The sequence below is a fragment of the Caloenas nicobarica genome, chromosome 14 (genome assembly GCF_036013445.1).
Source record: "Caloenas nicobarica isolate bCalNic1 chromosome 14, bCalNic1.hap1, whole genome shotgun sequence".
In the NCBI taxonomy this organism is placed as follows: domain Eukaryota; kingdom Metazoa; phylum Chordata; class Aves; order Columbiformes; family Columbidae; genus Caloenas; species Caloenas nicobarica.
Window position 1 is genome coordinate 1,216,528 of NC_088258.1, and position 26,951 is coordinate 1,243,478.

At 58.1% G+C, this 26,951-nt stretch overlaps 1 protein-coding gene across 1 annotated transcript; it reads right to left on the bottom strand.

The window, feature by feature from the left end:
• Nucleotides 1-26,859, bottom strand: RAB26 (RAB26, member RAS oncogene family). The gene is made up of 9 exons (XM_065644675.1): nt 26,650-26,859; nt 23,866-23,976; nt 6,963-7,004; nt 6,321-6,387; nt 5,626-5,678; nt 3,564-3,629; nt 3,343-3,399; nt 2,859-2,935; nt 1-2,368 (listed from the first exon to the last, which is right to left on the bottom strand). Exons 1-9 carry the CDS (start codon nt 26,857-26,859, stop codon nt 2,266-2,268), a joined length of 786 nt encoding a protein of 261 aa, XP_065500747.1. The 3' UTR covers nt 1-2,265.
• Nucleotides 26,860-26,951: the final 92 nt, after the last annotated feature.

A 26,951-nucleotide genomic window follows, 5' to 3' on the forward strand; every position in this document is an offset into this window, starting at 1 on the left:
GATTATTAAAAAATTTTATTAACAGGAATGAAACAAAAGCTGTAAACAAGAGCCAGCAAAAATAAGAAGTTGCTTGTAATGCCGAGTCCTCTGGCTTGTTTGAATGCACTGAACAATTAATTCCTTGTCGCTTGGCGGCAGTAAAGGCCCTTGTAAGAAGATGCCATAGAAGAGTCTGAGGAAGAGCTTAGGGCCAGGTCAGTGAGCAGGGATGGGGGGAGACCGGGGCTGAGTCAGGCTTAAAGTTTAGGTCTAATACCACAAATTCAGTTGTGATGTCTCTCCTGTAGCAGTGTTAACTCCCAAGAGGCGTATTTAAAGTACTCCAAAGGGCAGCATATATATCTTATTTAAATTAGATTTTAAATCTGTTTTGGTCCCACACTGAAGGAGTTAAGTATTATCAGGTTTTTTTTTTTTTTTTTTTCAAGACAGCACAATGCAAGGCTCTCCTGCCCTGTAGGGAAGAGGCAAGGATGGGAGCATGAAGAAAACTGCTTATTTTTGAGTTTAGGGAGCTCCCTGTAGCTTCTGGGGCTGAGATCCCAGAGCACTGGTCCTTGGCAAGCTCAGGGCTAGAGAAAATCCCCCTCCCTCTTTCCTTAACCTCAGCACATGTGAGCTGCACAGCCCAGTGAGAACAGTGGCAGCTCTAAGAGAAGCAGCTTCATGTAGGAGATGCCAGGCAAGGAGCAGAGTGAAGCTCACCAAAGCAGCACGAAAACAGGGAATTTTACGGATTCCTGCATGTTTCTTGACAATGCTCGAGTAGCTTCCAGAGCCTCCCTGTGTTCTGTTGCTACTTGCAAAGACGTCTTAAGAGAGTGCTTGCTGAGGGGGGTGCAAGGGGCCTGCCTGCCATGCCAAGATTTAAATCAGACAGCTCAAAGACCTATTTCTACCTAAAAAGCCGTTTAGGAAAAAATGCTCTGTCTGCAGTAGGTTTACTTTAGGATCCTCTTTTATACTGCTATTATGCTGGACCCACTTCAAGCAGTTGCTGCTAATTTTACAGCTCTGAGGAGCCCTCGCCTGAATCCTGCACGGAGATGCGGATGGTCCTTGTGCGGGGCAGGAACGTGGTGCTGGAGCTGCTGCCCTGGCAAAATGAGGGGCAGGGGCATCCGAACCCACCCCTGAGAGCTGCTGCTTGGCTTGGGTTGGTTTTTTTTCAAATTGGCCCATTTAGGGCAGTGCAAGGAGGTTCAGTGCAGTGGGCACCTGGTATCGCACAGACGAAATTTCAAAGAAGAAAATTGCCAAAGGCCAAACACTTGATCCAAATTCAAATTTGTACTTAGAAGTGCAGCTTTTCAAAAAAAAAAAAAAAGCCAAATGCCTGACACAGAGCAAAGGGGTGAGGAGTCCATTGAAGAGAGCTGGCAGAGCATCTGAAAGCTGTGAAATCGATGCCTCCAGCAGCCCCCCAGCTGTCTGCAGTGAACAGAAAGAGCTGTCCCGAGAGAACTTTGAAGATATCAAAGCATTGTTGCAGTCTAAAAATGCTATCACACTTACATGAAGGTAGTTAGAATAAGCTGCAATACATCAGATTTCTTCTCAAAGTACTAGAAACGGCGGCAGTAAGAGAACCGAAGCCTTTACCGAACAGATAAACGTTCAGGAACCTCTGTACAACGGACGGGTCAGCAGGAGCTCACTCAACAGACAGCGAAGCTCTTGTCTTCGGCAGGGAAGAGGAGAAACCTTCATTGCGGAGGTGTGTTAAACCGCAGGAAAATGGACAGACATATGTAAGCAACCACAAAAATCGTTGACTTGAAAACAAGTCCTGTGTGCCCCAGGCCAGGGTTCCCAACAGCTGCATTCCAGGTATATGGGGAAAGAAAAAGGGAATTTGGGACTTTTTCCTACCCAGATGTTTGGTGGGGAGAGGGCGTTTGTTCCCCTTGGTCACGAATGTTAAAGCAGCCTTGTAACATCCCGGGTGCTGCTGAACAGGCAGAGACAGACGTGTCTGCCGCCTGTCCAGGCAGGAGCGATGCTGGGACCCCAGACCCCCAAACGCCCCCTGGGGCCCAGGGGCTGCGAGTGGGGGGAGGCGGAGGGGCTGGCAGTGCCGAGGGACGCGCCGGGGGCTGGCGCCCAGAGAGCTCGTTCTGCTGCTGCTTCCATTCCCCACGTCTTGGCTCGGCTTTCCAGCAGACACGGACAGGACAGACAGACATGCACACACCAGCCACGAGGAGAGCGCGCGGCACACAGACACGGGGCGTGAGTCTCTGTACAGACGCACCGAGCGCGTTAGGACCGGCAGCAGCCCGAGCCTCTCACTTCTTTCTTCACGTAGTCGTGGAGCTTGAATTTGGGCTCGTTGGGCAGCTTCATGGACCTGTGCTTCAGCTCCCTGCGGGAGGGGAAAACCGTGACCGTCCTGCCTGCGCTGCCCGGCCCCGCTCAGCTGAGCTCGGCTTGAGCTCACGGGTTACAAAATCTCTCATCGGGGGAGGTTTAGTATCTCGTGCGAGTCTCTTCTCCCAAGTTACAAGTAATAGGATGAGAGGAGATGGCTTCAGGCTGTGCCGGGGAGGCTGAGGTTGGATCTGGGAACAATTTCTTCCCCAAAGGGCTGTGGGGCATTGGAACAGGCTGCCCAGGGCAGTGCTGGAGTCACCATCCCTGGAGGGGTTGGACAGACGGACATGAGGTTCTCAGGACATGGGGCAGTGCCGGGGGTGGGGAAACAGTTGGACTTGATGATCCTGAGGGGCTTTTCCAACCAAACTGATTCTGTGATTCTATGGCAAGTCCTTGCAGCACAGGAGCTGCAGGTGGGGGCCCAGGGAACGGAAAGGTGGGTGACAGTGCCAGACGCGGCCGCCGCACCGGTCACTTACTTTGCGATGGCTGTGAACGCTAAGTCAACGTTGAGGCCACTTTTGGCGCTGGTCTCCATGAAGGGCACTCCGTACTCCTGTGGGACGAGAGACACCGGCGTCAGAAATGTCACCCGGAGTGTCCCCGGGGCTCGGTGTCACCACAGGAGCTCACACCCTGCCCTGGCACGGGAGCTCTGCTGTGGGGGCAGGAAGAGCCGAGCAGGGTTCACAGCTCAGGCGTTTCTTACACAGCTTCAGATATAATTTTTGAGGGCATAGAAAATATTAGTGGAAGCTTAGAGGAAGAAGAGCAGATGAGGAGGAAGAGGAGAGCAAGAGAAGGGAAGAAAAGCAAAGTGCTCCCAAGGCGGCTTTTGGGTCAGACCGGTCCCCAGTTACCCGTTTAACTAGTGCACATCACCCAGTACAGGTTGTACGCGCACATCCCCGGTCAGAGCACATAACAGCTGATTCCGCTGCAGCAGACAGACGCATCACGTACCTTGGCTAGTTTTTCTCCATCTTCCCTTTTCACCACTCTGTCCTGGGCTGAATCCACCTGCCAACAGGAACGGTGAAGAGCAATCTGGGGTGATCTGGGAGGTCTGCAGTGGGCAACCCCCACCTCCCCTACACCCTCCCGGCTCCCCTGCCCACAGCTCCATCGCGGGGCCGTCAGGGGAGGAAGAGGAGGCTCTGGCAAAGCCATGGGGCCAGGCTCACCTTGTTTCCTAGTAACATGAGGACCACATCTTGCTGTGCGTATTCATGGATCTCTGTCAGCCAAGCCTGGAGGGAGACAGCCAGGGAGAGGGTGAGCAACAGTGCCGGGAGGAGGAGGGGGAGAGTGGGGGCTGCCCCGGTCCTGGACACCGTGCACCCTCCGTGGGAAACGGTGCCGTCCCCGGGCGATGCTGCGGGGCTCCACTTGGGCACAGGGAGGAGGTGGCTGGGGCTTGGAAGCAAAACACAAAGCCCAGCTCAGAGCCCGGGCTGTGCAGGGCAGGAGCCGATCCCTGGGACAGGAGCTGCTGCCTTCCCCGCGGCTCGGCAGGAGAAACCGGCCGGCGACCCTGGGGACACCCGGTCCCGGGGAGCCCTGTGGACGGGCAGGTGTCCTGGGGTGTCACCGAGCCCGCGGGTGCCACTGCGCTCTGGGGACCCGCTGTGCCCGGCACCCCGCTTCGCCCGCTGACCGATTCCCGTGGGTAAGAGCAGCCTGCCAGCCCTGCTGCCCGCTCCGCCTGAGCACAGCCCCTTGTGGGATTTTAACCCAGATTCCCCCCTGGTTGGGACATTAAGACTAAACCTCCTTTTGGAGGACAAAGCCGAGGGTTTGCTTGGGGACGTCCCCCATGCTGTGTCTTGTGTGTACCAAGCATGCTGAGCCAGCAGCTGAACCTGCCTCCCCGCGCCACGGGCTGCTTTCCCTGCCCTCTAATCCAGCCTAATCTAATCAAACCTGCCCTAATTCCCTGTAATCCCTGACCCCGCGGTGCGAGCGGCCGCTTGCTGCCTGCCGGGCGGGCAGCGCTGCCGCAGCCCCTGCCCCACGCCGTGCCCACGGCAATGCCGGGCGAGCCCCGCTCCAGCACCATCAACCCCCTGCCGGGCAGGGAAACAGGGAACAATTCAGGATCTGAGCGGGAGCCCAGTGCACACGGACGCAGCACCAGGACCCTGTGACACCCAGGCTGGGCTCAGGGTGCTCAGGTCCATGGACAGGCTGGTCCAAGGGATGCTCCCTCACCCTGGCAAACTCCTGGGCTCCCTTCTGGCACCGCTCCCCCTCCATCCCTCTTTCCAGCACTTTGCAATCGTCCTGGGTGCTCGTTCCTCCCCGCCAGGGCCACGTGTGCCCCATGGATGTCCCTCTGCAGCCGTCCCCGCCGTGTCCCCATGGGGACAGGAGAGCTGATGCTGCAGATGGGGCTGTGTTACCCAGCAGAGCAAAACCTACAAGCGATTCTCCATCTCGTGCCAGGGCCGCTGACAAAAGGATGCTCCAGAGCAGGGACAGCCCCAGGCACCCAGGGCCGGCAGGATTGGGGGGGCAGGACCCCCCCAGAGCCAGTGTGGCAGATCACAGCCCCCCCGCTCCCCACGCCGGGGTGTTCAGGCCAGCATGGCCCCCCCGGCACCGTCAAACAGGGTGTTTTTGTGGGCGCACAGCCTGCTCGCCACAGATGCACACCGTGTACCGCGAGTCCGGGACACGAGCAATTACGTCCTGTTCATTCAGGGCTAATTGCTCCTGGGTTCACTGTGCTCTGCTGGCGTGGGCGGCCCCCAGCAGCCACCTGGGTCTGGGGAGGTGAGGGGACACCGGGGCCAGGTCCTCTTGCCCCCCGCAGCAGCAAACCCACGGGCAGCATTCCCCCTGCGCCCACAGCGGGACCCTCACCCCTGCCCGGGTTTGGCACCGAGGCGGGTGGGAGCAACGCGCCCCCCAAGTCTGACCCACCGGGGCCCCGAGGTGCAGGGGAGGTGAGGGAGCCCCTTGCTTGGTTTTGCCTGTGCTCATTTATCAGAGCAAGTTCTCAGGGTGTTAATATGCTGGATAAGTGAATCCATCACCTCTTTTATTTGCTACGAAAGGAAAAACCTTCTCTGTGTGTCCCCACAGCAGGCCCACGGTCAGACAGGCGCTTGGCATCACCCGCAGCCCTTGCAGAATCGCTCACGGTTCTCGTCTCCAACGCACATCCCCTGCAGCACGGACCCCCGGGCCGACCCGCAGCCGCGACCCAGCCCAGCGCACACGGGACCCGCGGTGCTGCCGTACCTGGATGTTGTCAAACGACGCTTTGTTGGTGACATCGTAGAGCAGGAGCAGGGCTGTGGAGAGAGGGACGGTGCGTTAGCGCCGGTGCCGTGCAGGAGCGCGGCCAAGCAGAGCACACGGCTCGGAGGTCCCCGAGTCCCCAAGGCACCGTGTCACCGAGACAGCACCCACCCCCCTGCCTGTCACGTAACAGCATCGCTGAGGTCCCTGCTGTGAAATATAAAGCAACGGGCTCCCAAGTAACAAGCGACAGGATGAGGAAACAGCCTCAAGTTGCGCCAGGGGAGGTTGAGGTTGGATCTGGGGAACAATTTCTTCCCCAAAGGGCTGTGGGGCATTGGAACAGGCTGCCCAGGGCAGTGCTGGAGTCACCATCCCTGGAGGGGCTGGACAGACGGACATGAGGTTCTCAGGACATGGGGTAGTGCTAGAGTTAGGTTAGGATTGGCCTCAATGATCTTAAAGGTCCTTCCCAACCAAAACGATCCTGTGATTCTACACTTAAACCCATGCCTTAGACACGCGCTGTTTGCACCTCGACACACAGAGGCTCCTCCATCCACGGCAGCTGCTTCCTACGGGGAAACCACTCTGGTGGTTCCTGATCCACCCGCCCCAGAGCTGCGGGTCAGGGCCCTTAGGAGCCAGAGGGACAGGATTTGGGGTTCCCCCCCACCCCAAGAAGCGGTTCTTACCGTGGGCATCCCGGTAGTAGGCGTGGGTGACGCTGCGGAACCGCTCCTGCCCGGCCGTGTCCCAGATCTGGAAGGCAGATGGGAGCGGGGGGGTCAGCCATGACCTGCTGCCACGCAGGCCGAGCCCCCCGCCCTGCACCAAAACCAGCACCAAAGCCCCCGGCGCAGCGTGAGCCCAGGAACCTGCTTCAGCCTTTTACTTCTAGGGACAGTAAATAGGAAAAATGACAAGCGCAATAAATATTGAAGCAGCACTTCCTCACTCTGCAGTGCATGGAGACGATGGTGCGTGGCAAAGGGTTCCCGACATGTCCCTTAATCAGAAAATCCATCCAGCAGATGGATGCGTGGGGACCTGCTAATTTAATTTATCAGTTTTTAATGCAGCAATACGTTTGCAGAGTGCCACGCTGCTGTCGGGGGAAGATCAGCGCTAATGTTGTTACTGAGCTCTGGGCTAAGGGCTCAGAGAAATGGTCGGGACTTGGGGGGCTGGAGCAGCCATAGGGGCTCGTAACGCCGTCCCGGGCAAAGACGGAGTCGGGGGAACCACTTCTGGGGCGCTCCTCTGCTGAGGGGCTTTGCACAGCCCCAAACACCCGGGTGGGGCGAGGGAGCTGCTGTGGGGCCGTGGGGACGTACCTGCAGCTTCACCTTCACCCCATCCACTGTCAGCACCTTGTTCTGAAAGAGAGGGCGAAAAAAGAGGTGAGGAACAGAGAGTTAATAAAACCCAAGTCTAATGATCCAGCACTCCCAGGGGAAGGAGCAGAGAAGAGATTAATTTCCCTGCTCAATCCACAGAAATTAGCACAGTAATCAGTAGGACGTGATGAAAACATCGCCAGGGAACAGTGCACCAGCAGGATGGGGCAGCCACTCCAGTGATACCCGATTTAAATCCCATTTCTCTGCCCCAGGTCACCTCCTGGCGCCGGTCACAACACCAGCTCCGGTGCCACCAACCCCCCCAGGCAAATGGTGACACACACGTGCCAAGGGCCATCCCTGCATGTCCCACATCGCTCAGCACCAGGCACCTCGCGATGCCGGCACCCAGCATCCCCCCGCCAGGACAGAGCTGCTGGGGCTCTGCAGCGCCCGTTTGATGCTTTTCATTAGGTCTGAAGGAGCATCTCTGCTCCTGCACATCCACGCTCGCCGAACAGCGAGGGTATGGACGGGAGGAGAGCGCAGGAATGAGCCAGAGCGCTAAATTTACCCAGTCTGCTAAAGCAGGCGCAGGGGAGATGATCGTGGTTTATAAATACCTTCAAAGGCAGCGACTGAGATGAGGGAGCGGAGTGATTCACAGCCCGGGAGCGGTAAAAATAGGCAGCCGGGCTGGGGAGCCAAAAAGGGCTCAAGGAACTGGCTGGGGGCTCGGGATGGCTCACCGTGCCGCACGCACGGGGCCAGGGCTCAACCCAGGACAAGCAACTGGGGCTGCTGAAGGCTCGAAGGGCTCAAAGCCGGGGGTCCCCCTGCCACGAGGTGCCCCCCGGCCCCAGTGCCTCCAGACACGGTGCTGAGAAAATCCGAGCAGGGGAGCTGTGTCTTCGCCGTCATCCCAGCAGCCGGAGAACCACGCTGCCGGGTGTCCATTCTGCGGGGGAGACGGGGCAGGTTTCCCTTCTGCAGAAGATCCAGTTTCCGCGATGTTTGCTCTCCAAAGCCCCAGCTCCTACCACCAGCCCTGTCCCGGTGCCGCAGCAGAGGCACCGGCACATCCCACACGGCTGGGAGCCCCGGGCTCCGCACTGGCACGATGCTCATCCAAACGCCGTCCCCGGCCGGTGGCACCGGCTGCCGACGCCACCTGCCACGGCCTGCGCTGAGGACGCCGTGCCGGGAGCTGCGGGAAGGAAAACACTCAGTGCTGCCCCAATGGCCCCGGCTGCTCTGGATCTTGGCACAGGCACCGCCAGCCCTCGGAGGGGACGAGGACACTTGGTGTGATGGATGACGACAGGAGCTTCATAACAAAATATGCACCAAACCAGTGCCCTTCCCTGCGCAGCCACCAGCAACGACGGCTCGGCGGAGAGCAGGTGCCGGGGGACAGCTGTGCCCGGGGACACGGCCACGTCCCCAGCGCGACCGGCCACCACCAGCGGGAGGGAGGGTGGACACGGCCCCGGCCCTGAGCAGGGACCAGCCGAGCCAGAGCCACCACAAAGCATCCGGTGAGCAGCCGAAAAAGCTGAAGCTCCGGCACTGCACCTCCTGCATCGACCTCTCCTTCAGGAGCTTAATTAAAACTGAAGGTGGCAGCAGCAGGATTCACACTAATTACCACTGGCCTACATTTTAGGAGGGGGAAAAGCTTAAACCTAATTAAAGTCTGTAAGTGGACACAGGTGCTGTCGGGACTGAGCTGGGGAAAAAAATGGATTCCCCGGGGTTTCGGTGTGGAACAGCCGCGTTTCAGGGCGAGTATTTGCAGAGATGCACCTGCGGGCAGGAGACACAGAGCCATCCAGAGTAGCAGCTCCTGCCCGCATCCCTGCCCGCATCCCTGCCCGCATCCCTGCCCGCATCCCTGCCCGCCCCCGAGCATGGGGCAGCTGCAAAATGGCGGTGAAGAAGCCAAGCAGAAGGTGGGAGGAGCGGTAGGGGAGGAAAACTCTTCCCCCCTACCACGGCTAATAGACTTTTCAGCTTCCAATTATTATTATTTTTTCCAGCTCAATTCCACACTCACAGCCCTTCAAAGGCATAGCTGGGGGTGTAATGACTAATAGGCATCCAAAGACAAAAGACGACGTGTGTCAATGCACTGAGACACAAAATGCGCTGCCAGGTCTGGGCTCAACGAGCAGGGCTGTGCTGCTCAGGGCTTGTTCTTGCCTAGTTTAATAGAGCAGAGGTGATGCTCACAGCAGGAGCAGGCACGAAAGCCGTCCCCGCAACTCAGTTCTGTTGCTGCCCTTCGCAATTTCAGTTTTTATGTATTCTTTTTCATGGGGCTTTGGCAATGTTATTAAAATACCTCCTAGCAGGGGCTGCAGTGGAATGCCTGGAGTGCCTTTGTTGGAGGAACATGATGCCCGTAAGTTAAATAATTCTCAGGACCTCACATAAATAAAGTTGGAACCTTGCAGATGCAGGAAAAATTAAATTACCAAGTGCAGATGGTCCTCAATTAAGAGCAGCATTATCAACACACCAGCGGCCCCGTCGGCTGCAGCCCCGGCACAATCCCGTCCCAGCGACACGGCATGAGCAGCAATGACAATGCGTTGCTCCCCAAAACATGCACCCCATAACGGACGACGCTCACACCCAAACCAAGGTGCCCCGGCGCTGCTCTCGGGTCTGTCGGTCTCCGGGGTCCCCACGGTGCCGATGAACTGCACCAGGAGCCACCGGCACATCCCAGCCTACCCGGACACCTGCGCCTGTGGCGGTGACGGCTGCACCGTAACCCGGGGTCAGCAACTGCACGACAACCTGGCCGCTCCCCATGTTTTCCGCGCATTAGCTCATTAATTAAAGCCTTAAAAATTAAATTGGATATGTGGATTAACTCGCTGCGTCCCACTGTGTCATCACCGTCTCCGTTATCAGTGTGCTTTGGGGGCAGCCCCTGCGGCTGACCTGGGGGGAGCTCCTGCAGAAAGGGGAAAAAATGGCACTACAGAGTGTACGTCAGCCTGACCGAAGGCGGCTGGGCCACCGGCTGTGTTAATTAGCGGCCGTAACGGCTCTGCTGCAGGACCGACGGCGCAGCCGCCCAGCAAACCTCGTTAGGGCTGCGGCATCATGCGCCAGCAGGGCCGGGGGGGCTGCAGGTCCCCGTCACCGCTCGGCAGCGCACGGGCACCGGGTGACAGATCGGGGCACCCTTTATTTTGATGAAGGCAGGAGGAACCCAGCAGCACGGCAGGGTGAGCTGGCTGAGGGGACGCCGGGGGACCCCAGCCCCCGCCGAGGCACGACCCGGATCCCAATCCCCACTCAGCAAAGCCTGCGGAGCCCCCACCTCCCCAAGCACCAAAGCTGCTGTGCCGAGAGGAGCCGGGACGCGGTTGTGACGGAGCCAGAGCAGCCAGACAAGTAAACGCCACCTCCGAAAGCAGCTGCAAAAATAGACTAAGGATCGATATGGAAATCTGCCCGAAACAGCAGGACACTGCATTAAATTTGCTCATTAAAACCCTGAAGTTTTCCCACGGGCGCGCGTGCCGCTGCCAGCGAGCGGGTGCTGGCGGCTCAGCATCTCCTGCAGCCACCGCAGCCCGAGCGGGGACGGGGACAGCCCAGCTGGGGACAGCCCAGCCCCGGGCCAAGGTCAGGGCTCGGACAGCAGTCCCTCCGCTTTGCTCCCTCAGCACAAGCAGTTCTCTAAAAACCTGGCCTCTCAAAATTAAAGCAGCCAAATTGGGTGATTTTCGAGACTGAAAATGAGAAAATGGAGAAAAAAAAAAAAAGCTGTTTGCTTGCAGCCTGGAAGAGATGTTTCATTGGGATCCAGCACTCGCTTTCCTAGTGCAGCCATAAATTAGAAAACATGAGCTGCTCTAGAGGAGGAAGAGGAAGGTCCCCTCTGCTTCTCGCCTGTGGTGCTTTTGCTCCGAGGTGCTGCAGGCCCTGCTCTCGGCACGGGCTTCGCACCGTGTGTCGCTCCACAGACGCCTCCTGGTTGAGCCCCGGCAGGTTTCGGCTCTGCCCGCCCGGCACGGAGCTCCGCAGCCGGCACAGAGCTCCGCAGCCGGCACGATGCCGCGGGCACACGGTTGTGCCCAAGGCTGGTGCAGCAAACCCTGCCCCAGAGCTTCTATTGGAAAAACTGCCCTGGAAGCAGCTGGTTTAAAACCTCTTGTTATTTCTGCTGGGGGTAATGAATGGGAAGAGAGTGGGCGGCCGATACCGCGCAGGGATCTGCGCTTCCGAAATTGAGATCTGTTCAGCCAGATAAACAGTAACCAGGGGCAAGCACTGAAGTTTCAGCCATTCAGAGATGGCGAGCAGACACCACAGCAACACGAGCAGCGCCGAGCTCTCAACTCTGTGCAAGCGGCCACAGCTGTAACGGCCCCTCGCCGGGTCACGGGCAGCGCACACGTCCCTCCCGGCCACACGGCTGCCACAGCCCGGCCACACGGCACCTCGGCGGAGAACCCAGCCAGCCAGCGGCCCCAGCTGGGGGAAAACAGTTCAGAAGCACCATCCCTGCAAGAGAGGGCAGGGAACAGCCTGACGCTGGAGCCCATTGAAGAGCAGGGACACGGGGCTGTGCCGTGGGGTGGCTGGATGCAGTCCCCACAGACGTGCCGCGTCCCGCTGGATGGTGCCCAGACACTGGGAAACATCTTCAGTGATCCTCCTCTTCCTCGGCTACGGAGCAGCTGCTGTGCCGCCGGCGGCGCAGTGCCCTGCGGCCCCCGCACGCGTCCTGGGGACACCCCGGACCGCCAGCGCACCCCGCCACACCTCATCCCATGAATCTGCTCCGAGAGAAAACCCAACCATTCACCTCCCAGGGCCGGTGATGAATTTCCTCGGCAGCACCGTGCGTTTGCACCCTGCAGCTAAAAATAGAAACTTTTGCCTTATTTTTTTTTTTTCCCCAGGACTTGCGCTCTCCAGCCCGTGGCAGGGATGCTCCAGGGCCACCACCCATCCACGCCGCCAAGATCCTTTCGGAAAGCAGCACGTGTCAGCGCTCACTGCTCAGTTCCACAGCAGACTCCGCAACAAGCAGATTAACGCGACACCTTGAGCAGACGACGCTTCAGATCCGCTCTGCCGCCAGAGCCACCCCCTCACCTCTCGCCTCCTTCTTTGGGGGTCACCCCGCCGCGTCCTCTCTCCCCCTGCACGCCAGGTCCTGGCCAGGGCACAACCTGCCCCACACACAGGAGAGAAGCCGCAAGCTCTGTCCTATAGCAATGTCCCCAACGCGGTGTCACCCCCTGTGTGCCCTGCAGAGCCCCTGCCCGCACCCCGCTGCACCCACCGGACACCACGGGGTGTCTGCAGCAACAGCCTTTGCCATGAGCCACGTACGCTGCATTAAAGCACAATTAACATCTCCCTGGCTGCCAGCCCCCCAGGAGATAAGAGTCAAGGCTCTTGTGAGAGCAGACACACGGAAGAATTAGTGAGTTATCGTCTCATATTCACATCAGTCTGCACATAAAAGGTTTTTCTGGCAAGAAGTAGAGAATCCTGTCTTAGGGAGAGATTAGGGCTAAGAGGATCTGGTTAGGATCATCTATTTTAAAATAAAGTCATGCTCTGCATCTCAGCATCCTGCAGCCAGCCGGCTCCTGGCGCTGGTGGCCTGGGGGGAAAGGAGCGGGACCGGGGGGGTGACGTGTCCCCTCCCCAGCCGGGCTGCTCCATCTGAGCCGGGACGATCACGGGGACTGTCCCTCAAAGGAGGCGCAAACAGACAAGATTCAGACTACTAGAATCACAGAATCATTTTGGTTGGAAAAGACCCTCAAGCTCATCAAGTCCACCCGTTCCCCCATCCCCGGCACTGCCCCGTGTCCCTGAGAACCTCATGTCCGTCTGTCCAACCCCTCCAGGGATGGTGACTCCAGCACTGCCCTGGGCAGCCCGTTCCAATGCCCCACAGCCCTTTGGGGAAGAAATTGTTCCCCAGATCCAACCTCAACCCCCCCTGGTGCAACTTATTGATGCTTCTAAGCCCAACAGGGCTGCCCAGGCTCATCCCAACAGGCAGGAGACACGACCATGGGAGGTTTTTAGATGTCCCCATCCCCATGGGCAGCCAGAGAAACTGGGTTTTCCACCCTTCGATATCCACAGGACGGGATCTGCCGCAGCCGCCCCAGAGCCAGCGACCGAAAAGCCAAGCCAGCAGAACGGCTGCGCGTCCCCGCGGTTCCCCGTGCACGCCGGGTCCTGGCGCGGATGGAGCCCCCGGTGTGCGGCAGCTCCCCCACCACCCTGGGCTGCATCACTCACCCCTTCCATCTCTTTTTTTTTTTCTAGTTTATAATAGGAGAGATATTTTTAAAAATATCCATGCTTACTTCCAAACCAGGAAGCCTTGGAAACAAAAGGGGGCAGAGATGGCTCACGCAGATGAGTGCCAATACTGAGAATAAGTAATGTGGCGCTCAACATATTTATCTTCATTTTCTTCATCAAGGACACACTGCACTGCAAAGCAGAACAGGAATCTCTACAGAGTGTTCATCGCGATACCATTTCTCATTTACAGCAAACACAGCGGCTGTCAATGCTGTGAGAATGAAAAATGGGTCATCAATTGCCATTATACACAGAATTGTTTACTCTGCTCCGGGGGGCGGATAAAGCCTTGCATCAGTTTTCCTGTTGAAGCAGCCAGTCCCTGTGTCAGAAGTAGCCTACCCCAGTCTGAATGAAACGATAATTTGGTTTCTGAGCTGCAAAACCAGCCTCTGGGCAGCCCCGTCTGCCCTCAGTACGATCCCGGCTACAAAACTCAGCTTTCCTGGGGCAGCAGGGTCGCTTTGCCTGGAGGAAGATGCTGCTGAGAAACGCTCCGGCCACTCCGGTGCGCACAATTAGCTGTACCTGCAATTAGCTGTAACTGCAACTGTGCCAGAGGCACAGCCAGCCTTCTTCATCTGGGAGGGCTGGCACCTGAAGGGATGGAAACTTGCCCAAAGTTTCACAGAAAAATTTGCAATCCAATTAAAAAAAAAAAAAAAAAAAATCAGGTCTGAATATCCAACAGCAAACACCCCAGCAGCATCTGGCAGCAACCGAGCATCTTCTGCAGACGACATTGCAAACAGCATTATTAAATAGCACTTCTCATCCCTAAAAAAAAAATTTAAAAAACCCCAAAGACCTGACAAATGGATCTGTAGCTTTTTATCACATACACAAACACACACATCGTTCACCCGCAGATAAGGCAGACAGCTCTCGAAAGTCATGTTCTTGCAAAGCAGCAAAACTAAGCCCAGCCGAATCCTTCAAAGGATTCGGGGAAAAGAGAGTGACTGAACCACTATAATGAGATTTTCTGAAGTCTCCACAAGTCTATTAAGCTGCTGGGACTGGTTCTGCCCCAGCCTACCCAGAGCACCCCCAGCTGCTCCAAAATGGGAGCTGATCCCTCAGCATCCCACCAAAACGAGCCGGGAGCCCCCACAGCACCCGCATCCCTGCAGGTTTTGGGGAGACAGGCTGCGGTCCCCTCACCCTGGGGCTGGCAGGGCACGGCGGGGCTGGGAGCACAGGGCAGACCGTGCTGCTGCAAGACTCAGGCACTTGCAAACCTTTTGTGCAAAAAAACCTGAACCAAAACCCACCCGCAGCCGCCGTGACTGTTTTGTTGCACCAGGGACACCCCTTGAAAGCCAAACCGCAGCCGTTAGCCCAGGCCGGAGCAGCCGGGTCTGCAGGAAAGGATTCCAACCTCTGCACCAACCCGTGGGGCTGATCCCCGTGAATCGGCGCCCAGTCGGTGCCGCCGCGCTGCACCGCTCTCTGCTGCTCCCCAAGCCGTGCCCCGCGGGGCTGCCAGGAGCAACTCCGCCTCACGTGTGCATTATTCAGGAGGGAAAAACATCTGTCACGCACTAACGCTTGCTCGGGAACAAAGTTATTTTAGGCATTGTCAAGCACTTCTCACATTAATTCATGCACGTTTAGAAGCGCACATGTTAACGCATTTAAGAAAGTTCAGGCTGAGCTGCAATCCCACCTGCTGATCTCTGCTCGAGCCACCTCGCGGAGCTGCGGCTCGAAGGGGCACAGCTGCACCCCCATCGCCGCGGGACCCGGCTTTGCAAGTTCACCTCCTCGGCCCCAACTAAACCAAGGGCTCTGGGTTTGCTCTCGGAGGTTTGTCAGCGCCGCAGCAGGCAGGACCACGGCCGGCACTGCTCTTTGATTTTTGTGCACATCCCGCATCCCGGAGCCGGGTGATGCTGCAGGAGCCGGTCCCTTTGGGAAAACCACGGCAGGCACAGAGCCCAGGCCCGGGAGTGCTTGTCCCTCGCGGCAGATCACACACGGCACGGCGGGCTCACCCCTGGGAAGCCACGTCCCCACCAGCCCGGCAGAGCCACCAGCCCTTCCCCAAGGCTGGTGCTGCTCAGGGCTGTGTGGGCTGGCTGGCGGCATCGCCAAAACCGGCGCTGAGCTCTAAAAATTGACGCTGAGAGTAGCAACAATCCCCCGGCATTTCCGCTGAGACGTGTGGTGCACAGGGCGATGCGGAAAGCGGTGAGACCACAGGGGCTCTGCAGCCGGTGGGGCAGGAGGGGGAGCACGCGGTCACACGGGAAACGATGCCGTCCCCCTGTAACCACAACCTTCCCTGCAGCTCCCGAGAGTCGAGCGTGCTTAACACTGGGGAAAAAAAATAATAAAACAAATCAAAGCCCAACCATCTGTGCTGCACGGGCAGCGGGAAGGGCTCCCAGCGCACCCAGCAAAGGGACCGGACTGACGTGCACCGCCGGGGCACCGAGTCCCCGCTGCAAGACGGATGCTCATCCAGGGACCAGCCCCCCGACAAGGAGATGCCCAGAAAGGGTCTTCGCTTCAAACTCCCCCACAACGAGACTGGGTTGAATTATTCATCCAGCCCCGCGGTTGTGTTTTTCTTAGTCACTGGCCCCGAGGAAGCGGCAAGGCACGGAGGCGCCGGCTGGACCCGCTGCCGTCGAGCGGCACAGGGGAAGCAAACCCCGGCAATTTGGGCCAAATTCAGCATCGCTGACCAAACAGACGAGCAAGGTCCTGGCCAGTGGGCTCTGTGCTCCCCAGGGTGGCTGGGGATCCGTGGACACCTCCAGCAGCCTCTGCGCTTAGCTTTGGGGAAAAAAAAGCCATTAACAGGGATTGTTTCATGGTTGAGAGCAACAGGCACAGCAGTGCCGATGCCAGCAGCTCTCACTGGTGGGAACAGTACCGGGAGCCAGGGTTGGTTCAGCTTCGTTATCGCTAACGAGGAGCAGCAGGACCCCCCACACCTCCTCTGCCCCCCGTGCCCACCGCACCGCGGGCGCATACGGCACACGGCGGCGGTTTGGCGGCTCTTGGCTATATAACCACGTTAATGCCATCAAACGGCCACGTCGGATGAGGCGTTCGCCGGGCGGGCGAGGGGGGGTGGCCGCGCGGTTGCCGTGACAACGCCCGCGCAAGCAAAGCTGGAAAAGCCAAAGGCTCCATTTGCCCAGCGTGTCACCGGGCGCGGGGACATCGCGGCGGGGCCAGGGGGAGGAAACAGCCCAAGACGCAGACGGGCGAACGAGGGCCGGCGAGGTCCCGGCTCACCGCGGGTGGCTTCGTGGCATCCAACCCAGGCAGGTTTAGTTGCGTGGATGCAGCTGGGCACGGCTCCTCGCCACTCTTTCCTTTCGATAAATTAAATGTTAAAAAAACCCACACGAAATGAAACAAAACCTGTCCAGATGTTCACAATGGGACCAGGTGCATCCTCAGAAAAACGCTGCCAGTCTCACCACCTTTCCTGCGGGCTGAGCTGCCTGCAGCAGCGCCCACCCCAGACCCACCGTGTCTGTCACCCCAACAGCGTCCCCAGGCTGAAGCCCCAAAGCATCACCGAGACCCCGGACACCCGTCAGGCTTCTCCTCGCCCTGGGACAGCCATGGACCAGGGCACTGGGCATCACCCATTAAAGCTGAAGGAGCACAACCTCCCAAGGCGTATAAGTTACCATCAGGGAGAAATATTTTTTCCAGTGCAGGCATAGAGAAGAAATGTTTGCTGTTGCTTTTGAGAGGTTCTGCAATCCTTCAAGGCAACGGCTCGGTGCTTAGCCAGGATTAAACATGATGCATGCCCCTGTTAGACAAACAAAGCGGCAGGAGCGACTCCTCGCGGGGAGAGCAGCGGCGGCTCGGTGGCTCTGGGGACCGCAGCACCGCGGTGACAGTTTGGCGGCTCTGCGCCGGAGCCGGCAGCGGAGCCAGCAGCACCGCGGTGTCACCGCTGGGGCCGGGAGCCGTACAGTGCAGCCGAGCAGCGCCCCGGCTCCGCCGTGGGCACACGATGGCCTGGCACAGCGCCGAGCCAGGCGCAGGCACCGCCGCAGGGATGTCCCCAAGGTGCCACCTGCGTTGCCCCATGCAGGAATCCCACAGCTCCCTGTGCTTCTCCCACCACCCTCCTCCTCCTCAGGGCTCCCCCTGCTCCTCCCATCCATCGCCCACCCTCAGGTCAACGCCGCCAACAAAATACTTTGCTTCCGAGGGTTCTGCAGGTGAATAAACCCTCGGTCCTTGAATTCCCCATTGCCACAGGAACCAGCATGTGTGTCCCCATCACCAGCCAAGGACAAGTGGACAACTGCTCAGACACACCGTGCTGTGGCTCCTTCCCCTGTAAACATGGTTGCGATTCACTCAGAAAGGATTGTTTGGATTGTTTTCTCCTTTTTTAAAGAATTCTTTTTCCTTCCCCAAAGGGGGACAATTTTGTGCCAGATGCAAGGAGGAAACTGGCTCTTTGGGAAGGCAGCGAGGGCTTGGAAGTACCCGAGGGGCTGAGCAAGGTGAGAGCCATGGGGCAGGGATGCCCCGACATGCCCCCAGCAGGGGGGTGGCAGTGGAGGTGGCACAGGGGGGCAGAGCCACCCCGACCCCCATCCCCGCACCTCAGCCACCCCCCTCCGCTTTCAAAGAAGAACCCAGCTCTGCACAGCTGAATTCAGTATTTCAGCACAAATAAAAGATGAAAGTGAAATTAAGCCAAATGTATTCCATTAAATATTCACGCCATTTAGACCAACTCTAGACCCATTTAAATGTTTTATTGGCCGTAAAACGCTCCCTCGCAGGCCCCGGCACCAGGAGCGGACCCAGCGTAACACCTGGGAGAATCCAGCGTCCCCCCCACGACACCCCACGGCCCCAGCACTCGCCGTCAGCTGAAATGGATGCAACACGTCACCCCTGGATTAAACACACCACCTGTTCTGGGTGGCATTTCCCAGGCACCGCGGGGTGGGAGAGCCCCCAGGTACCTTCACATCACCCTGAAAAGCGGTTAAGAGCTTTCTTAACCAGGCTCAGCATCTCAAGGCTGCTCCAGCCACTCATTTAAAGAGCAACTCAAGCACTTCTCAGATCTGAAGACATTAATCTTATCTCTTTTTGCTTTCCCCAAGGCGGGAATCGAGCCTGTCGTCCGCTGGGATTACTGCCAGCACACGGGTGTTTGCAGCTTACCGGTGTGCCGCAGAACTGGAGTGCACTGAGGAGGGTTTATTATTTTTCCAACGCGGGAGCCAAAGAAACATGAATAAAATACTAGCAGCTGCGAGAAAGCGGGTGCAGCCGCCACGGGTGCTGCTCGCAGCATCTCTTGGCAACTGAGCCCCTGCATGCAAATGACGGGCTGCAAAGCTCGGTCCCTCTGCAAAGAGGAGAGCAGCAGCTGAAAGCAAAGCAGGGCTCGGTTTCCCAGGAAAAACGGCTATTTTCTCCCCTGAGAGCCCGTCCTGGGAGTGGAGAACAGCAAACAGCAGCAGCTCTCTAGAGTTCTCTAGAACCTCTTGTCCTAAGAGTCAGAATTGACATAAATCGATCAAATGAATGCGTGTTTTGGCTAACAGAGCCCGGCCTCCCTGCGCCAGCTCCCGGGACCTGCCTCACCCACTGCCGCGTTCGGGCAGCACCGGGTCCCGACGGCATCTGGTCCTTACGGCACCTTGTCTGCCCCGAAACCAGGCAGAAGGGATGGGAAGCACCGCAGGAAAGCTCCTCTGGGCAAATTTAGCCCGGCTTTCCTTAACAGTGAGAAACGCAACAGTATGAAATCAGCTGCTGGCTTCTATTAAAATTCATACAGCGGTAGGAGATGCAGAACCAGTCGGTTTCAAACAAAGAGCTGCTGGAAATGCAGACCCGAGGCGGGCACGCCGGCATCCCTGCCCGTCCTGCCGTGCCACACGGCCGAGCGTGTGAACCGGAGAGACTGAACACCCTGCTCGCCGCCCAGAGCCCCTTCCCTCCGACGGCCAGGGCTAATTTTGTACAGAAAGACATGCTGGAATTAATTTATTTCCATTTCTTTCTTCTGGCCTAAGCGGATCCCCTCCCGCTTTTTCCAGATTGATCCCTCAGACAATTAGCGCCGCTGACGCTCGGTGCCGGCCGCCTGGGTCAGAGCCAGCCCTCGGCTGCCACGTGGCTGCGGGTGGCACCGACCCTGCCCCGGAGCATCGCCCCGGGCAGGGCTGCGGGGACGTCCACACCTCCTCCCCCCAGCACACGGACACCCAGGACCAGACTTTTCAAATCCAGACCCTGGCCAGCGTTCGTTTGCACACCCTGCACAACCAGAGCGAAGCTTTTTGCGTCCCTCCCGCCGAGCGAGGCAGCAGCTGCTGCTGTTCTGCCAACAGAAGGTGCACACGCACGCATGCTAAAAAAAAAAATAAACAGAGATGCAACAAATCTCTTATGCAAAAAAAAAAAAAAATCCCAAACATATTATACACCGCTGATTGCGCCCTCAGAGCAGCGCAGGGCTGGCTGTAATCAAAAGTCCTTAGCGCTCAGGGTCACAAGTGACAGCTTTGATTTCCAGCGCGCAGCAGCCGTCGCAGCGGCAGATTAACTGCGGCACGGCCAGGGCTGGAGCAGAGAGCGGGGCCGGGGGGCCGGGCTGGCGGCTGCGGGTCCCCGCGGGGTGACAACCCGCACAAACCCTTCCTGCTGCAAATCGGGAGACACCGGAGCCCAAACTTCAGGGGAAATGGCCCCTGCCCCCAGTGCCTGCTCGGGAAGCCCAAAGCTGCGCTGAAGCACCGGGGCTGGCTCCCTCCTCCTCCTCCCGCAGCTCGAGGATGCTGGTTTGGTCCCTCTGCTTGGGGCAGAGAGGGGTGACACCGCTACACACCTTGGTATAACAAAGACGACCCACCCTGCTCTGAACTCCACCGAAAAAAGCACTTCCTAAGGGTTTCATCCCACTGATTAACACAGAAACCTCCTCCCTGCTTATGCAAAGAAATTCATTAGCACCTCTGCCCAGGGAGAAAAGGCTCGCCTTTTTTTTTTTTTCTTTGATGTTCTTCTTCTTTCAGGTCAAATTAGAACAAAAATCTTAACTCGCCTGACCCTGCAAAGCTCGGGATAGAGCACCAGCCATCAGGAGAAGGTCCCCAACGTCAGAGGGACACGGACCTGGGGGAGCGAGGCCAGAGGGGGCCACAAAGATGATGCGAAGGCTGGAGCAGCTCTGATATGGGATGGGCTGAGAGAGTTGGGCTGTTCAGCCTGCAGAAGGCTCCGGGGAGACCTCAGAGCAGCGCCAGTACCTAAAGGGACCTACAAGGGAGCTGGAGAGGGACTTTTGACAAGGGTGGGTAGTGACAGGCCAAGCAACAATGGCTTTAAACTGAAAGAGGGTGGATTTAGATCAGATCTAAGGAAGAAAGAAATTCCTCCCCGCCGAGGGTGGTGAGAGCCCGGCCCAGGTTCCCAGAGAGGTGGTGGCTGAACCATCCCTGGAGACATCCCAGGCCAGGCTGGACGGGGCTCTGAGCGACCTGAGCTGGTGCAGATGTCCCTGCTCATGGCAGGGGGGGCACTGGGGGAGCTGGGGAGGGCCCTTCGACCCAAACCATCTGTGATTCCATGATCATCAAGGAGGGGCACACACAGCTCCCTTCGGTTTCTCGCCTTTGCAAGACATTCCTCCCGTCAGTGTTACAACGAGCCAGCAGTGCCGCTGGCTGCACAGCTTTCCTCTCTGTTGAGGTTTCTGCTGTGCTCCCAAAATTACAGCAAAAAGCGGCTCCCTCAGCAGCACCGAGAAAAACGGGATTCACACCTCCGAGTGACAAACCTGCTCTTTTCCAGGAGACTCTTCCCCCTGCAACTCCTAACGTAGGAGGTTAGAAAAGCACAACCTGTCCCCGAGGATCTGCAGGGACAGAGCTGCCCCCACCGCTGTCCCCAGGCAGAGGGACCTGCTGGGACTCCCCAGCCTCAGTGATGGGGAGGAGGAGGAAGACCTTGTGCCGCGGCTCAGCACAGCCCCGGCCACACCGCGGCTCATGGGAGGAAATAATTATGCCCATCATTATCTAGCAATGGCTGGACACCCCAAAGGTGACACCTGTGACCGAGACACTGCAGGCGGAGGGCGGTTTGCCCCCCCAGAAGGGGCTGCTGTGTTCCAAGGAGCTGAAGACGCTCCCTCAGTAGAGCCAATGGTCAAAGGAAGAAAAGCCAAAGGACTCGGCACCTCCAAAGCCAGAAGCCAAGAGGCAGCATTTTGATGCATGTTTTTCATACTATGATCATCTTTATTTCCTTAGAATCAGTAGTTTATTTTCCAAATGTATCTAGATCAACATCCTTCTTTGTTTAAGAGATAATGATAAACAAACACAATTCGAGAGGTTTTCCCCAACATAAAACAGTAGGAGGGAAAAAACCTAGGGGGCCATTAGGAACTGTAACGCCAGATTAATTTCAAATGGATTTCTATTTATTTTCATTTGCTCAGGCCTACAGAGTCCATAGCTTTGCGTGTCTAACGGTTTGACATCCTCAAAAAGGAGCGGCTGATCCGGGAGCCCACTGGTGGACTGGGAGAGGAGGAGGAGAGCGGTGGGGTGGCGCGGGGGCTGCCCCCCAACGCGGCTCCGTCCCATCCCAGGGCAGAGATCAGTCAGCATGGAGAGGAGCAGAGGGTCCCAAGAACCCCATCAGGAGCCGGGCAGCTCCATCCAAACATCTGCAGCTCTCAGCCCGGCCCCTGGCAGCTCCCGGTCCCCCCGGCCGAGCAAGGTCGCCCGTGCACAGCAGCGCAGCTGCCGCGCGCCCCGGCCTTGGGGACGTCCCTGCGGCGACCACGAGGCTCAGCAGCTGCCACAAACCCCGCTGAGAAAGCCCCAAACAACGAAATAACGCCCCGTGCTTGCTATGGGCTGAGCTGAACTCAGGAAAAACCCAGCAACCGCCTTCCCCGACCACAACCGTCCGCGGTCACAGCCAGCCCTGCTTGCTTCACCCAGAAAACCCCACGAAAAAATGTGGGATTAAAGAGAAAAGGAGCCACGATGTGACAGTTTCGTTCTTAGACAGACGCAAATTAAAACCAGCACAAGCCTCCAGCGTTACCGCCCCGGGACTTCATCTGCATCGCGATGCAAACGACGAGAGGGGCACAATCGCACGACTCCTGCGAACGGGATTATCTTAATGGAAATGGAGATGTACAATCAAAAAACTGTTTCCATGGCCCCCCCAAAATTATGAGTGCCTTATGAAGATGATAATAATGAGTTTCAGGGCATACACATGATCTTCCCTGCTGTATAACCCACCCATTTCAAACCTATGTAGCTCTAGTAGCTCTATTACAGGAGTAAATTAACCCTAATTTAGTTGCTTCTTAGTAGCAGTCATTTTAGTGCTCTAATCAATAAGTGACACGATTTTATGACTGCCCTCAGTATAAATCATTGCAAATCAGTAATAAAACACTTTTCATTTTAAAAATATCTGAAATATCACGTAATTACCTTTGTATAAAATTATGGACTTAAATTTACCAGTTTCACCAAGACGCTGGTGCAGCCGCAGCGTCGCTCTGCACCAAAAGCCTATTTGCGGGGAAGGACATCACTTTATTTCTAAAGGTTTTCTGTGCCGTACCTCATCTCTTCCACTTGTTGCTCTACCACGAAGTTATTGTTCACACTCCGCTGAAATAGCGGGTTACAGGGGACACCCATCTCCCAGAAATCCTCCAGGAAAGGGGCAGATCCAAGATCTGCTGAGAATGGGCGGTTGGGAAGATGCAACACCGGCACATGGCATCACCACCAGCTCTTCACCGCATCCACCCATCACCACCGTGACACCAAGACGTTCTCGCCTGGCAAAGGATGCTCTGTCCACACCAGGGCATTGCAGGGCATGACGTGTCTCCCCTTCTGCCCCTCGCTCCCCACATTGTCCCCTCTGTCCTCGCTGGTGCCGCACAGCCCCGACACGCTGCCCTCGGGCTCTCCTGGCACCGGGATGCTCTGGTCGCTGCCAATACAACAGTTGCTCTCTGAGAGCTCAGAGACCCCTCGGCACAACGTATCCCCCCTGCCAGAGCGAGCAGGGTCACCCCAGCTCCGCACCCCCACCTTGGCACCCCAAAACTGTGCTCAGGGGATGTTTCCAGGGGATTTTGGTTTAGGTCAGTTTTGGCTTGGTTGCTGCAGGGTTTTTTTTGTGTGTGTAGGCTTCGTTTGTTTGTTTTGTTTTAAAAAGCAACAAATTCTTATAAACATTGAAACCAACTTAGGGAAATATTTTCCCTGGGCGAATATTTTCCCCAGTGCTACCTGCACCAAGACCTGGCGCAGAGGACGCGCTCGCCCATCCTCGTGCAAAGCCCTAATGACGAGGCCACGGTGCTGCCACCGCCATCAGAAAGCTGGCCAGCCCCGAGGTACCCAGCTGGAGCTGGCATGGGTCAGGATGACCGGGTTTAAGTTGTTGGAGCAGCATTTTGTGGCTCCGCTGCAAAAGCCGTCACTCACCTGCCACGGGTAGGGGCCAAGGACCCCCCAGCACTTACCCTGAAGTCGATCCCAACTGTGGAAATGAAGCTGCCGGCGAGGAAAGCGCCGTCTTTGAACCGCACCAGCAGGCAGGTTTTGCCGACCCCTGAGTCACCCACCAGCATCACCTGCGAGGGAGGGAGGGAGGGGGTTAGACACTGGGTTTTGGGAAGGAAGCCCCAGCACAGCTGTCACCCATCCCCATCCCAAATCCCCATCCTGGGAGCGGGCAGCAGATCCTGCATGCTTGAAGGGACAAAAAGCACATCCAAAAGCGATGTCCTCAGACCTGGGGGAGAGAAGAGAGGACCCACAGCAGGATTATCCCCACCCTGCACCACGCGTGTCCCTGAGCACTGGCTGAATTGCAGACGCCTTCTCCTGACCTTAACAGATCCCCTGTGGGGGCACAAACACCCCTTGAAAACCCAGAGGTGCCGTCTAGGCGAGGCAGGCTGCGATCCAACGCTGCAGGGTCCCCCTGCGCCCAGCGCACCCACGAAACACCCGCCATGCACGGGGCTTTCTGGGAGGGTGACACTTTCTGGGAGGGTGACACTTTCTGGGAGGGTGACTTCAGGGTGGCACAAACACCAGCCCCAGGGGTGCAGTCTGCCTTCTGTAAGCAAACTCCTTCAGTAGGACCCCCACAGCCTCACGGCTGCCCTCCCAGTCCTCAGGGGATGCTGAGGGAGCAGCTCCAGTGCCGCCTGCCTCAGTTTCCCCACCCAGCAGCAACCCCCGGGGTGCAGACGGGACAGGCACCCTCCCCGCCACAAAGAAACCACAGCAGAGCTGAAGCTGCTCCCGAACACAGCTCCCCAAAGCCTCTGCTCAAACCACAGCCCCTCCTGAGCCCTCCTGCCTGCCCGGGGCTGCCGATCCCGCTCCCCTCGGCAGGACAACAGCTTCCCACCCTCGAGACATCCCAGAACACACAGCTGAGCTGCGATGGCAGCTTCTGCACCCGCGCGGATCTGCCCGGCTTCACGCTGCCAAGGCAGGGTTCCCTCTCTCCCAAAAGCACTGCCATTAGCCCGTGACCGAATTTAAATGGTTTTAAGGCCGGCACTGCCCTGGGTCACACCGAACCCATGCAGGAGCCATCAGGAGCAGCAAACGCCACCAGCCCTGTGCAGCTCAGCCTCCCAGCGGCGGCAGCAGCCCTGGCCGTGGCCGTGCCTGGGTTTTGGGCAGGGGGGCACTGCTGGGGAGGGCAGCGGGCGGCCGGGATGCAGCCGCGGAGCGCCATGGCTCACGGCGCTCCATGGCTCACAGCACAGAGCCCCACGCCGGCTCTCCCACGCCAGCACACGCACTGAGCTCCGGCACAGCGGGCTTAGGGGAGCCAGCAAGCACACAGACGTATCTGTGCAAAGCCAAGAGAAAGGTGAAAACCAAGTCATTTACAGTACAAAACAGTAGTATTGATTTTTTTAAACTTTCCAGAGCTCTGCTCTAGAGCAAGGCGAGCTGTGAAAGCAGCTTCTCCCTGCCCAGCAGCCCTCAAGCCTCAGCTGGGGCATGCAGCAGCACCCAGGGCCAGGCTCGCACCAAGGGCTCGGTCAGGATCAGGCCCCGTGCCCAGGACTTGCCCTTGGCCAGTGCCTCTGGCAGAGCTCGGGAGCCTCGGAAGAGCGGTAAGGCAAAGTTTAACAAACTGAATACAAAGCAATTTCTCTCTGCCACTGGCCAAACCATTAGCAGAGGTTTTGGCTCCCCAGCGCATTTGGGTTTATCTGAGACCTCATCAGGCTCATCCTCACACCATGGGGACAATCCCTGGGTACAGTCCCAGCCTGGGAAGGGACAGACGAGTGCAAGGAGCCGAGGACCAGCACAACCACAGAGGTAGCTCCATTTTAGGGAAGCTGTTGAACAGTTACTGCAGCCGGATCAGGACCAACCACCAACCGAATTCACTTCTTCAATGCCCCTCGCCTCCTACTCCATGTCCCAAATCTTAACAACATGATGGCCACGGTGATTGCCACAGGCACCAAGCGCTCCAACACAGCGTGCTAAGGTTGGACTTGCCATAGCAAACACCATCTTCTCAAAGCTTAATTCCCCGTGCCCGGTTACAACAATCTGTGTTAGAAACGCAATCAGATGGGTCGCGCTAAACTGCAGCCTCAGCCACAATCGCTAAGCCAGCTCCAAGCTGGGCTTGCAGCAGGTCGCATGATGGAAGGGGGTGCAAATACGTTTGATCTGTGACTCGCTCACCAGAATCTGAAGTGGTGAGAAGCCATCTGAGCCCTTAAAAGAAGGCACAAGCTGGAGACATTTCAACAGCAGCCAGAGCAGACTCGAAGAGACTCAAGAAATATTGTCACCCACTTTACAACCGCATTTTCTACGTTGTTAAAGAGGAACCAGAAGGTTACAATAACTTAGCTGAGTGAAAGCCTTTTGTCACACTTGCAAAAGTTCCGCGGGAGCAGCCCCGCCGCCCAGGGCTCTGCAGGGGCTGCCCACACCGAGTCCGGTGCCGGCTGCTCCGGGAGCCCCGCCGGGGCAGACCCGCCGCCAGAGCCCCGAACCGGGAGGCAGCAGCAGCGGAGGAGTGGGATACCGGGCTGGGACGGGGGAGATGCCGGCACTGGGACGGGGGAGATGCCGGCACTGGGACGGGGGAGATGCCTGCCCGCTCCTAATCCCCGGGAACTTGTCCGGCGGCCGCGGGAAGGCTGCGCACGGACCCCGCACCGACGGACCCCGCACCGACGGACCCCGCACCGACGGACCCCGCACCGACGGACCCCGCCTCCTCCGCCCCGCTCCCCGCAGCCCCGCACCTTGAAGGCGAGGTCGTAGAACTCTCCGCTGCTGCTCAGCGAGGGCCGCCCGGCCGCCGCGCCGCCGTTGCGGGGCAGCTCAGGGGCGGCGGGCGCGGAGCCCCGCGGGGCGGCGGCGGCACCACGGCCGGCCCCCGGGGCGGCGGGGGGCAGCGCGGCGGACGGCGCGGCGCCGCCGCCCTTGCTACGAGCCGCTTTCTTCCGCGACATCCCGGGGCCGCGGCGCCGCGCCGGGCGCTGGGCGGGGGGGGGCGCGGGCTCTACCGGCCGCCGCCACCGCCTCCCCAGCCCCGGCCCGGCCC